This window comes from Trematomus bernacchii, unplaced genomic scaffold, assembly GCF_902827165.1.
Source record: "Trematomus bernacchii unplaced genomic scaffold, fTreBer1.1, whole genome shotgun sequence".
In the NCBI taxonomy this organism is placed as follows: Eukaryota; Metazoa; Chordata; class Actinopteri; order Perciformes; family Nototheniidae; genus Trematomus; species Trematomus bernacchii.
Window position 1 is genome coordinate 4,952,029 of NW_022987616.1, and position 13,703 is coordinate 4,965,731.

The window sequence follows — 13,703 nt, forward strand, 5'->3', positions numbered from 1 at the left end:
AAAGAAGAGGGTTGTGTGTTTCTGACCACTTGGTGAGTTCCCTGGAACACCGGGGACACATATTCATGTAGAAAAGACGTACAAAAGTGCCATTTTGCATGATAGGTCCCCTTTAAGGTGCAAAAGTAATTTTTGAAGAACTGAGCATGACCCAACCATTTCTCTCAATCTCATGACCAGATGCTGACTGCCTGACAACATTTGGTTCAAAAGGAGATTAGCCGGAACTCATCACTGGGTGTGCCACCATGAGTCACATCCAATGATATCAGCACATTTAAGTCCTTTTAAAAGCTCTTCACCACCTTGCATTGGATTTATAATATAGAAGAGAGCCAGGCTGCCTTATCCCTTAAGAAGCAGATGTCCCTGCCTGCAAGGAGCACTTGCAACGGTGTGAATAAACCCAGCATATTTCAGAAAATACACATGCTCAGCGCCACAGCCCAAGTGGATGCAAGTCTACTTTTTAAAATAAATTGGCTTTGTCCAACCCTTCCTTTGGACTCTGTAGTGTACATCATTGCATATTTCTGCGGTATTGAGTCACCTAATGTGTTAGTGGGCTTCACTATACAAGTGCAAGGTCAACCTGAAATATAGTTATTTTGTGTGTGTGTGTGTGTGTGGTGTGTGTGTGTGTGTGTGTGTGTGTGGTGTGTGTGTGTGTGTGTGTGTGTGTGTGTGTGTGTGTGTGTGGTGTGTGTGGTGTGGTGTGTGTGTGTGTGTGTGTGTGTGTGTGTGTGGTGTGTGTGTGTGTGTGTGTGTGGGTGTGTGTGTGTGTTGAGGACATGTGTCAGTGTGTGTATCATCCATCAAAATGGGCAGTGTTATAATATATGAACCTCTCTCAGGGAGGCTGCACAGAAACACACACTGTTACACACACATACATTAAAGGGCTTTGATGGTGTTATATATATCTGTGAGTCTACCTGTGGCAGAAAGTAAAGGCCTAACAAGCTTTGGTTTCACCCACAGTGTACTCTAAACACTCATGCACATAAGAACATTTCTGTTTTTCTGAATCTAACACACACACACACACACACACACACACACACACACACACACACACACACACACACACACACACACTTGCACAGTGGGGCATGGCAGAGAGCTATTGACTTCCTCTACCTGGCCAGACAGACCATTCATAATTTCTCTCTGTGTGAAGTTCCAGGACAGTATGTTTGTGCGGATGAGTGAGGGGTGAATCAAAATGTTTTAAGAAAAATAACCTTATGACTCTGTTTGTGTATGTCGGGAATAACTAGTTGTTTTTGGGTTGACATTGAGGTCAATGTGTACAATATCTGTATTGTCCATGGTTCAAAGAGGTGGGGACGGAAGAAGTAGAGGTTATAGAAGTTGGCATGGAGCCATTCGCCCCCCCCCCACTTCACGCCGCTGGCCCAATTTTGTGTCGCGCAGGGGTTCTCTAATCACTATGGTCTCCAGTTTAAAATGTCCCATCATGGATTCCTTTGATGCATTCACTCATTGTCTGTATGGGACCATAGTCACCTGGTTAGATAAATCTGTGTCTTCTACATATGTATGGCTGCATAACTATGACAGAATAGGAGAGATCAGAGCCTTGGTTGTTAAATCGGTGCAGAACCTGATCTCCAGGGACCGGGCTTCACTTATTTAACACCTCTGTTTCCCTTTTCTCTTTCTTTTCTAAATCAATTATGCATCTGCATCTGGTTACAAGGCCAGATAGCTTGTTATGGATATGTTGCAGCACACCCTGGAGATAGCCGGTGAAGTCAACAGTGTTTCCAATGCCCCAGTGGTTCTCTCTCTGACCTGACTTAGTTCTTGACCCACACACATTTCCCTCAGCTTCTCATGTGGTTCTGCTCTTGTGAGCAGGTTCGACAATGCCTTAGTGAAACCATGTGGAAAATAAAAGACTTTTCTAGCTGAGAGTACTTCAATTGAGTTAAGGAGATCCTAGAAACCCTTTATTTAACATTCAATGAACAATGTTATGATTTAAAACTACTTCATCCACTTCATGGACTTATAAGTGTCTGTTCAGCATTGATGCATATTCTCTTAATATACTAATCTTCACTATTTCCTCTTTCCCTTCCTCCTTTATATTTCCCTCTCTCCTGCTTCTTACTATCCCTCTCTCCCCAGATAAGTGTGACGAGGCCCTCGCCTCCCCCCTGCCTCACACAGCCTTCACCAGCTCGTCTGTCTTCTCCAACGGATATGCCCCCGGATATGCCAAGCTCAACAGGAGAGGAGGTACACACACACACACACACACACACACACACACACACACACACACACACACACCACACACACACACACACACACACACACACACACACTTAAGGATGCAAGTACATGTACATGCATCCTTAAGAATGATTTTTTACAGATGACACACTGAGAGGTAAATGTCCGAGCCGTGTTAGTGACACGCTTCGTAGTGCTGCACAGCTGCTCTCCTCCTCCTTCTCCTCTTTTCTCCACGCTCTCTATTTCCCTAAACTTCTCTTCATGCCTCCCTCCCTCTCTCAGCTCACGTCATTATCTCCGTGAGTCAGACTGGAGCTCATTTCCACATCAGTCCACAGCAAAGAGAGATAGGACCACACAATTACATCCCTCTATGTTTATGTAATTCATAATTCATACTTTCCCATCTAATATAGTCACACCACAGCTGAGGCAACAGCGCTCAGAGCTGGCAAATAAACGCAAAGTAATATGGTGTGTTTAATCAAACCAGTATAATCCTTTAATAATGACACCTACCAACAAGAAGAAAGTAGAGCAACTTGTCAATGAGCAGCAAATATACAGCTTGAGAATTATCTCCCCACTTGCTTTTGTATTTAATCTCCTCAATGAAGGAGGACCTGGGAAACATGCAATGTTGAATCATGTTGAACAGAAGTGCTACAGTAACATATAAATACAGTTGTCTAAGCACATACACAAGGTCTCACTACTATAGCATCTTATTGACCTTTCTTATGAATAAAATAAAACTGTTAAAGGGGCCCTTGTTTTTCTGGGGGTCTTCCCTTTTCCTGTTGTGATTTATATAGGTTTGTGTGCATGTCTGCTATGGCAAAACAATCCCAAAGTTCCCTACTTTAACACCCATGCTTCAATTGGCTAGTGCTCAAACACATTGTAGGTGAGGGGGCGGGACATCTCTCAGCGGTTGACCAATCAAAACAGAGCCGGCCAGCTAACCAATCAGACCAGAATGGGCTCTGGTTTCAGACAGAGGGTTAATCTAATCTAAAATCTAAAATACCCATAGACATTTGACTGTTTCTCCAGTGAATAATCTTTCTGCCAAAAAAGGAAATCATCTCTCGCTCTCATTCTCTAACTGTCATTTTTCGCTTGTAATTAGGAGCCAAACATGTCATAGTGAGACCTATTTTTCTCCCCTTTCACATCTCCACATTTCAGAGAGCCAAAGGCCATTACGTGACAGTCACGACTACCACTGTGATAAACTCCATTAGATGTTGACATTAGTGTACCAGAATGGATACTGAGTCAAGTGTCAGAGCAGCAGGGGGAATGAGGGAAAAGGATAAAAAGTGTCATCCTCTCTGTCTCATTGTCCTCTGGAGAATGACACTGTGTTTGGATGATGAGGTCATCACCTCGTTAGCATACAGCATATGACAGGGGAGGAATATGAAATGAGAAAGTTCTGCAGGAAGGCACAATGAGGTTACTTACGGAGAGAAACTTCTCCACGAGGATTAGAAATGCGTCTTCAAATCACCTTCTCTTGTCTTAAATCTCATTATATCTGCTGTGAAGGAAGACGCCGCTCAACATTTTAATCAGTGTTGTTATTTCTCATCAATACCAAAAAGGCATCTCAAGCCTCTTACACACCAAACTGACACCAAAGAACACCAAAAGAACACGGGAAGTGTCGCCTCACGTCTCCTGCGTCGCCTCACGTCTCCTGCGTCTTGGCCATGTGTCACACTGGAACACACCGCAAAGACTTCAGCCGACGGCCAAGTAGCACGTACGAACTGCGCATGCGTGAGTGGCAATAACGCTCCTTACCAGCAGGCGGCGGTAGTGTGTATTCGTCATTCAAAAGAGGCAACAACCGGAAGACAGACTGCATGATACACCGAGAGAAGAAGAACAGACTGCGTGATATAAACAAACAACAAATAGCGTGTGCGTTCCATTTTCACTCCACAGCGAGTTCGCGATTCGCTAAGCTGAACAGCCAATCAGAGTGATTTCTTTGGCCGACGGCCTCCTGATTCAACATGTTGAATCGGCGGCGGAAGGTGCCGGCACGGCGAAAAGACACAACGGTTGCAGTACACTACATACCAATCTGAGTAGAGCGACACGACGCTCATCGGCGGCCCGACATCTATCGACGCCGAAAATCGGCTCGGCTCGGTGTGTAAGGACCTTTAGAGCACAAATCACATCTGAGTTGATTTGTAGAAAATGCAGGAAAATCATTAATTATTGCATCAAAAAGTTGATGACAAATGCAAAGGTAACCAATAAAGATGAGGCAAATGAATCATGTGACTTAAACATATACTGAAGTGTCTGCTCCATTAAAGAGACATTACAAGAAAGAAAGGAGACTTGTCTTTGCCTCTCTAAAATCTGATGCAACCTTCCTCACATTAACATAACGTCAACGTAACAGAAATGTCTATTGAGTTTATAACTTTGTTCTCGGCCTCTTCTTCTGCCGTGGTAGAATGACTTACCGACTGGAGAACTGCAGAATTGTTCCCCACGCTCGCACATGTATTAATACAAACAAGCATGCAGCAGCAGGGGTCTGCTCCAATTCCCCTACTCACACACATTTTCACAAACTCATGCTCACACACTGGGTGTTTCTCAATGTCGAGGAAGGCTGCTCCAGAGCCACTATTTCAAGCATGCTACGCCATGCGAGTGCCGCCGAAGGACTGTTCCAATGTCCAGGATGCTTGGAATTCTACCGAGGCCGGCGTCCTTCGTTGCGGGAAATTTCGAGGCTGCACATGTGTATCCTCCGCGGTCTTAAAATCCCCACAATGCTTTGCGCACGGACCAATTTCCAAATCTTTGGCGGAAATCGCGCTCCATTTAAGGCGGGGCCTCGCATATGACGCACACCTGTTAGCCTGTTCCACCATTCTTCGTTTTCCGAGGCTCGGAAGGATTCTTGCCTCGCTTCTGAAGGACCTGACTCGGAGGGACATGTCCTACCAAGGAAGCGTCCTCGACATTGAGAAACACCCACTCATACCCTAAGAAGGGTCCTTCAGGCAGCTGCATTAGGCAGCCAAATGTGCCTCGGCGGCAGGAGCGTGTGCTGATAAGCCAATCTGCTCCAATCTCCCATAGCTATCAAACAGGGGAGGCACATAATCAATGGGACATACCACTCATATTAAGCTTGTGTTGTGAATGTTGACAGCTATTAGGTTTTAGGCGTGTGTGTGCTTCTGTATGTTCATTTCATTTTTAGTGTCTGTGTGTGTGCATGAAAGAGAGTGGGGTAAAACAATGCCATAACGATTTTCCGGCAGGCAGCTGTCTGCCAGCCTGTCATCGGGTCCTGCTGTCACACACACACACACACAATGTGTATGTGTGAGTGTTGATATTGGACATTGTGTATGCTTTAAGAGTGTGCATTGTTGTGCATTTTTGTATAAATGCCTCACCGGGAATAAGCTTTGTTTATGTGTGTATTTGGATGAGAGTGCTCACTAAATGCTTTCCTGATATCCAAACACATTCTTTACTAATATACTCATTATCTTATTCCTTGATGCTTTTTGTCATTGTTCCCGAATCACATCCACTCACAAGCTGTTATGTCGTGTGTAAGCTTACATTAGGGCATCTTATTTAAGATTGGCTCAGTTTTATTGTCAGTAGCTGTGATGTATTATTAAATTAGCTATATTATTATAACGCTAGGATAAATCAGGCACGGGTTTGAAGACTCAAGAGATTGATAAAGAATCTAAGCCTCCCTTTCTCCATCTGTTTTTACCTCATTCCTGCCATCCTTTACCCTCACCTGTCTTCCATTTCCTTTTTCACAGCCGTCTCCCCCATCCACCTGAGACCTCTTTCCTCACCTTCTCTTCACTCAACTTCCATTAAATCAATCTTCCTGGACACCATGGCCACAATCACTACTTTCATCTACTCTCTCAAATGTGCATTCTCCCACCTCTTCACTGTCTGTGGTTAGTGCTGCTTCACGTATGAGACCCTGCACATCAGGGATGTCAGACAGAGAAAGGTGGCCCACGTGCAGCCATGGTCCATTTGCACAGGGGAGGAAGAATGAGAAGAAACATAATGAAAGATGAACAGAAGCATCTTCAGATCTCGCGTTTCCCTAACCACATATGATCACCGTGTTTTAAAAATGGAACACAGGACATTTTTAATATTAAGCACACATATTTAGCACACAGAAAATACATAATAAACACCTTTTGTCTTTGAAGAAAGTGGAGAGAGGAAGGTGTGTGTGTGTGTGTGTGTGTGTGTGTGTGTGTGTGTGTGTGTGTGTGTGTGTGTGTGTGTGTGTGTGTGTGTGTGTGTGTGTGTGTGTGTGTGTGTGTGTGTGTGTGTGTGTGTGTGTGTGTGTGTGTGTGTGTGTGTGTGTGTGTGTGTGCGTGTTGCATGTGTGCCTGCATATGCCATGTATGCCCACACGTCGTTGCACATTGCAGACCTGGCCAGAAATGAGATTTGGCCGCTCATCATTAACACTTGGCCATCCCATTTTCTTTCCTCTCTCTCTATCCTCTGCCCTCCGCTCTGTCTTCTCCCTCCATCGCATCTTGCCTCCCCTTTCTTCCTCTCCATCTCAATTTCCCTCCACACACTTTCTATTTTCTACAGTAACATTGTCAATCCCACACTCCATTTTCTCGGCCTGTCCCCTTTTCTTTCTTCTCAGAACTCATTATCTATTTTCTTTTTCCCCTCACTCTCATTCCCGGTCTGATGCCTACTTTTCAAAGTTTTTTCCAACTTTTCAGCGTATCCCTCATATCAAACAAAGAGTGTCACAGCACTGCAGTACAACTGTGCTCTGACTTTCTGCACAATTAACCAGATCCCCCCCCTCCCATGCCAGGCGTTGCTTTTCACTCTCTGTCGTCTGGCAAAGTTGTTTGATGTCTCTAGTCGTCGCAGTCATCCATCGATAATGGCGGTCCGCTTCTAATTAAATTACTCCGTCTTCATCCGCTCCCTTTGCTCCATGACAGAAAGATGAAGCACTAGCAGAGGGCTAACCAGCTGTTTTCTCTCTGCTCCCTTTTTCCGGCGGCCTCGCATCCTAATTAATGAAGATGTTATACTTTCTGTTAATGCGGTGCTGGTTGTTATGAGAAGTAGCAACTTTGATAAACACACTCTCACATGTTCTCTGGAGGCTGCTACACACGAACAACAAGGCATCGCAGGGGGCCGTGAAAGTGTTTCAACCTGCAAACAAATTGTGTGATGTGTTCGCGCACACCCACACACACTCCCCCGCTGACAGTAAGTCAGAGGAGAGATGTTCTTCTGTTTGATGCGTCTCCTTTGTCACTTTTGTTTGTGTCACCTGCTGCTCGTCACCTGTCCACAATCACACGCGTCTGCATTTCTCACTCTCACAACTTCCCTTTGGAATCACATTTTTTTGTACTCTCTCAAACATTTCCAAGCGTTTGCCTCACTATCTTGCTGACTTGCTCTTTCTGCTTCCCTGCACTGTTTACTCTTTTCCTCCCGTCTGACTCATTTTCCACCATCAGTACTGTAAAAGCCATTTACCCAGTCAGGCAGTTGAATTAAATCTCCTGTTTTCCATTTCCCGGCTGCGCTGTAAAAGTTAAAATCATCATCACACACACACACAGATGTTCACACTCCACTTCACATTCGCGGTCACATTCTCTGGATTATACATATAAAATAAACCTGTATTAATCCCACAAGGGAAATCCAGTTTCTTTATACTGTTCCTTTGTTGTCACATCCACTCCAGGAGAATGATCACCCGTGACTTGTCCAGTTTGGTGAGCTCTGATCATCTTTGTCTGAAAGAGACAGAAGAAAAGTGTTTGATTCAGGTTCAAAGCAACCAAAGGCAGCTTCCATACCTTTGCTTGCTGTCCGGTCTAATGGCTCCTAGCTGAAGGCTTCTTGAACAGTGTGAACTGAGATGTGAAAACAAGAAAAAATGTCCTCACAGATTGCATTAGTTGACAGTTTCAAAAGGCTGCCATTTTGTGCAATGGGTCCCGGAGGGCACTTCCTGCTTCGATTTTCTCTCCACAATGTTCCCTGGGTTTTTCTTAATCAGCACATTGCTCTTGGCACATTGATCCATATCCCCCTACCCAAATTGCCAAAATGGCTTCTTTGTGGCTTTTATTGTATGTTTTGTGTTAATGGTTTTGGTAAATTGGGCAATAAATAACTTTGTATGGTTGCTCTAGTCTATTGCATCCAACAGAAACTGCTTAAATGCCACTAAAAACATAATTAATTGTATTAATGCTAAGAGACAATGCACATTGCTCAACAACCATATAAACATTATATTGTATTAACCTACACAAACACATTGATATGGACTTTAGTCTGAGAGTATTAGTGTTTTCTTTCAGCGCTGGTATCAGTACAACTCGCTCTGACTCTGCTACCACTGCAGGGTTATCAGTGTCATCACAGATAGTTGTTTTGCAAGCTCAGAGAAACTCAAGGCATGTTTTTGTCCTCGCTTTGCTCCTTTTATCTCAGAAAAAGCCTCGTCACACAGGGACATTTCACCAGGGTAGCAGACTAATCTGATTTCTAATATGCTGCTTATTAAAAATGCCACTGTTATGGCGCATTTCCACTACAGCGCGGTTTAAGCGTGCCGTGCCGTGCCGTGCCCGGCCCGTTTTAGTTGCGTTTCCACTAGGCGTAGTTCCGGCTAGCGGGTACTTTTTCTGGCTCTCCAAAATCGAGGTTCTTTCCGGGCCAACAACCGGGCTGAGTCTGCTAAACTAGTGAGAGAATCGCTGGCAACTACAACAAGATGGACATATTTGACCATGAGTTAATGTAATACACGTTTCAAAATGATGCCGAAGTAACAACATACTGATACCGGTTAGTAAAAACCATGAATTAATGCTTTGACAAGTCTGCAGACAGACGGCAGGCGAACAACCTTTTAAAATGCGTGTTTTCTAAATGGAGATCGGCTAAGCTAACGCAGTATATGCTCCGACCGTCCACACTCACAACAACGGCCTATACAGACATAAATAAAGCAGCGACTGTATTCACCATGACACAGACAGTCTGTGGTTTGTACTTGTTTCACTTTTGTCTAGTTTCTGAACAGATATGAGGAGCTGTGAGCTCTGAGTGCTAACAGCTAACGGCTAATGTTGGTTTTGTGTTTCGCATTGAAGATGACGTCACGGCTCCGCCTTACACTGCGTTACTATAGTTACTACCCCAGTTCCTAAACTGTAATGGAAACGCAGCATAAAGTGAGCCTGGCCTAACGAGGCCTATAGCCATACCGAGCGAGGCCCTGCAGTGAAAATGCGCCATTAGTGTACTACTGGAACTGGTCCCGATACAAATGCAATATGAAGATATATTGTAGCTGTAGAGGTATTAATACTGTATATTAAGCCTTTGAAAGAATGGCCTGATAAACTGCTAAGTATCAATACGAGTAGATTTCCCTAGAGTGAAAAAAAACATATTGGATTTTCTGCTTTTTCTATGTTCATTAAAAGACGTTCGATTTGTCCGACTGGGGCTATTAATGAATAATCTTAGTTTGCGTTCATCCATTAATTGTTTTAGTGAGTAAAAACATCATAGGAATGTAGAAAATGCCCATGAAGCCAGATGCCTCTTCATCTTGCTTTTGTCGAATTACAGTCCAACACTTTAAATAAAAGGAACCGGTGTCTGATTGAAACATCAGTAACACATGATTATTACAATCATTAGATTTGATATGACTTTATTCCTCTGTGTCCTTATACCTTTACTTAATGCCTCAATATAGACCTGAAATGTTTTTGTTTTTTTCGCACAAATTGATTCTCTCCGTGTCTGTTATCCAGAAACAACCTTGTATCCATTTAAGACTTTTACCAACAATGAAAACAAGGCCGTCCTCTTTAATCCTGTTGTGCCTTCAGTGCTTTATTCTCTATATCTTCCTGTTGGGTTGTTCCTGTTATCCATCTTTTGTCCTGTTACTATCTCCTGATCTTTTCCTCTCTTGTTACTTCTGTTCTGCTTTTCTTCGTCGCGTCCTCAAAGGTGTTTTCTTTGACCTTCTCCATTCCCTTATCCTCTCTCCTCCCTCCTCCTGCTCCTCCTCTCCTCCCTGAACATCTGTGTGTGTGACAGGTGAGAGAGCGGTGACAGTCCCTCGACTCTCCTCCCCTCCCCTTTTCTCCTCCTGCTTTTCTCTCCTTTATTCGTCACTGATGCTCTTACTTCGCTCTCTCTCACTTCCATTTCCCCGTGGCCAGTCTCCTCCATCTCCACTTTATTCTGTCAACCTTTCTGCGCTTCTCCCCTCTCTCCCTCCGCGTTCACCTTTCACTGCACATCTTTCCTTTTTTTTTTTTAAATAGCTCTCTTCACCCCCTCCTCACCTCTGTCAATCTGCCCCTCCTCCCCTCTCACCTCTCATCTGTTCTTCTTCTCTGATCTATGACAACATTTACCCATCTCACTTATGTGCTCCCTTCTTTCCATCCTTTGTGCATGTCCCTTGTTTCTCCTCTGACCTCTGCTTTTAGCCCGTCTTCCAAATTGCTGCCATCACTTTGCACGATCTTTTGAACCTGGATGTCCCTCTGGACTTTTCAATATGTCTGACTCTCTCTCTTCACCATCTGTTACTTCTGGTAAGCCTCTGACCCTAACATGCCTTCTCCTCCATCCATCCCCTTCAACCCCTTTTCCCTAACCATTACCCTGTCCTTCATTCACCCATTTAAGTCATGTTCACACTGACAGCCGCACTTCTTCAAAACTCCTGTTTCATTTCTGTGAGAATGAGAGGTTGGGCTCTATTCAACCCTGGCTCAACTTTGGACGGAAGACAATGCCACATCAACTGCACTGGGCTGGCCAAAAATTTCATTTTAATTCATTTATATCATTATAGGGCTGCACAATTAATCAAAACGGTATTAAACTTGCAAAATGGAACTATGATATTCAAATAGCTGTAAGCACTATATTTTATAAAAGGCTAAATATGTGTTAAAGGTCCCATGACATGCTTTTTCTGGTTATTACCCGTCCCCTTGTGTGTTATGTAGCTTTTTCTGCATGTAAACGGTCTGGCAGAGTCACAAACCCTCAAAGTACACCCTGTAGCGAGTAAAACTCTAACACAGAAAATACCCTGTCTATGCTGCCCCAGAACGCCTCGTTGGAGATTTCTCATTTTCCTTTTTTTTCTTCCTGGTATGGTGACGTAACCATACCCAAATGGAACAATTGGTCAATTGGTGTGAGCACACACACAGACTCACAGCCAGGCTGCGGGTGTGTGTGTGTGTGTGCTCGGGCTGGTTTCGGGCTGGGTTTCACTGTGTCTCGCTGTCTCGCCGACCCCACGCAGCAACCAGGAAACCACACCAGTAAGCCAGCTCACACTGTCCGCTCCTCGCAGCAGCGAGCCCCGCAACGTCCCGCCAACACGGCACCTAGACCCCACGCAGCATTCTCATCTGTTTGTCATTACTGGTGTCATTTTCTGGTTGCTAACAAACGCCATTGTAACACATAAACACTGATGTTCCGCTGTAACGGTGGAGGACTCATCAGAACAGAGTGGGCGAGCTGACCAATCAGAGCACAGTGGGCTCATAGGGAGGGGGGGGGCAGGAGCTCCAACAAGCCGTTTAGGACAGAGAGTGAATACACATACTATACAGAGATGCTGTATGAGAAACCAATGTGAGTTTGGAACATTGCACAATATAAATCTATTCTAGTATACCTCAACAATGGAATTATGATCAGTAGAAATGGCCATGACATGGGACCTTTAAATACCATTTTGAAGCTGCAGAAAAGTCCCACCCTAAAAATACATCCACTGAAAAACATTCTGAAACATAATCGCAATTGAAATATCAGTACAAATAACAGAAATGTGCATTGTAAATGCTGTAATCCTAGTGCTTAGTTTGTGATTGTAAAGAAAATAATCAAGGGATTGTGGCCATGATACCCTTCATTTGTTTTAAGATCTATTATAATTAGTTGTGCATCTGATCATCTCATGGATGCATGGACTTGAATGTAAGAGAGATGGAGGGCAGGTTTATGTGTGGCTGTTCAGGAATGAGAGACAGGTGAGACGGACTCTGGTGACTGCTGACGGTGAAACCCTGAGGCATCTGGTCGACGGGTGCTGAATTTAAGATTTGGAAAGTGCTCAAGCATTGCAGAGGCACCAGAGGGGAAGAGTGAGGTGGCTGAGGTGTAGAAAAGATAAAAAACTGTCTGCGCAGGACATGTACCATAGCATGTTTTGAGATGAAATACCCACCAGTAGTGTGAGGGTGGTCACTGTGACAGTTAGCACCGCAGGGCACATTGTAAATTAGATTCAAACCTTGATTCACACTGACCGGTAATGGCTTGTTTAACTGTTTTGAACAATGTGCAAAAAAGAAATTCTCAGTGACCAAAAAAAAGTATTCAAGCTTGGAGCAGTGTGAGCTATGTCAGGTCAGCGGGGTCCTGGATGAATCCATTCTGAAGGAATACAAGACTTTCATATCTGATATTTCACATCAAAATGCATTTGTCAGTAGAGTGTTCGAGGACTTATTCAAAAATAGACTTACCTATTTTTCTCAGGCACTAACACAGGAATATTTTCCTTGACAACCACTTTTTATTTGAGGATCTTGCCGTCATGGCCCCATACATTGCACACACATTTTAACTCTTACTCTCTCCACTTTCTAAACTCTCAACTTTTTCCATTCTTTCTTTTTATATAATTTGAACCCAGTTTATTTTTCATTGATAATGTCTCTTCCCTCCGCTCTGTTCGCCTCCTCTCTTCACTCATCTATCACCTTCTTTACCATAACTACATTGTTCCCTTTCATCCTTTTTCATCTATTGGCATGCTATCTCATCTCTTCCCTCCCCAGCATCAAATAAAAATAAATACCCTCTCTTCTCCTCACCTCATCCATCTCTCTTACTCGCCCTCGTCTCCATTTTTCTGCCTCCTCCTCGTCACTCTTTCCGACACCCCATCCTCTGATCTTGTTCGTAGCGTCACTTGTCCGCTCGGCTTGCTTTCTTAATCTATATTTTCCTCTTGTCTGTTTGCTTATCACTATGGCCCCGCCCCTCCCGAACCCAATGTGTCACCCTCCACCCCCCTCTCCCTTTTGATAGTGTTTTTATCCGCCTAAAGGAGCGGCTTTGCTGCAACGGGTTTTTTGAGGGTATTGACATTTCCAGTGATATGGACCTGGTTATCTGTCATGGCCGGGGCTGGAGTGTAATGGCTCTGTAATTGGATAAGATATAGGATTTTTGCCAGGAGGGGGGGGGGGGGGGGGGGGGGGGGGGGGGGGAGTACATCACATATTGCCTCTGCCTCTTTTTTATCATATCACTATCAT

The 13,703-nt window shown here is 44.1% G+C and overlaps 1 protein-coding gene across 1 annotated transcript in view; it reads left to right on the forward strand.

Moving 5' to 3' along the window:
- cntnap2a (contactin associated protein 2a) overlaps nt 1-13,703 on the forward strand; it is a 305,998-nt gene that overhangs the window by 123,338 nt on the left and 168,957 nt on the right. The window contains 1 exon segment of the mRNA XM_034132634.1: nt 2,158-2,268. Within this exon segment, the coding sequence (XP_033988525.1) occupies nt 2,158-2,268 (111 nt within the window).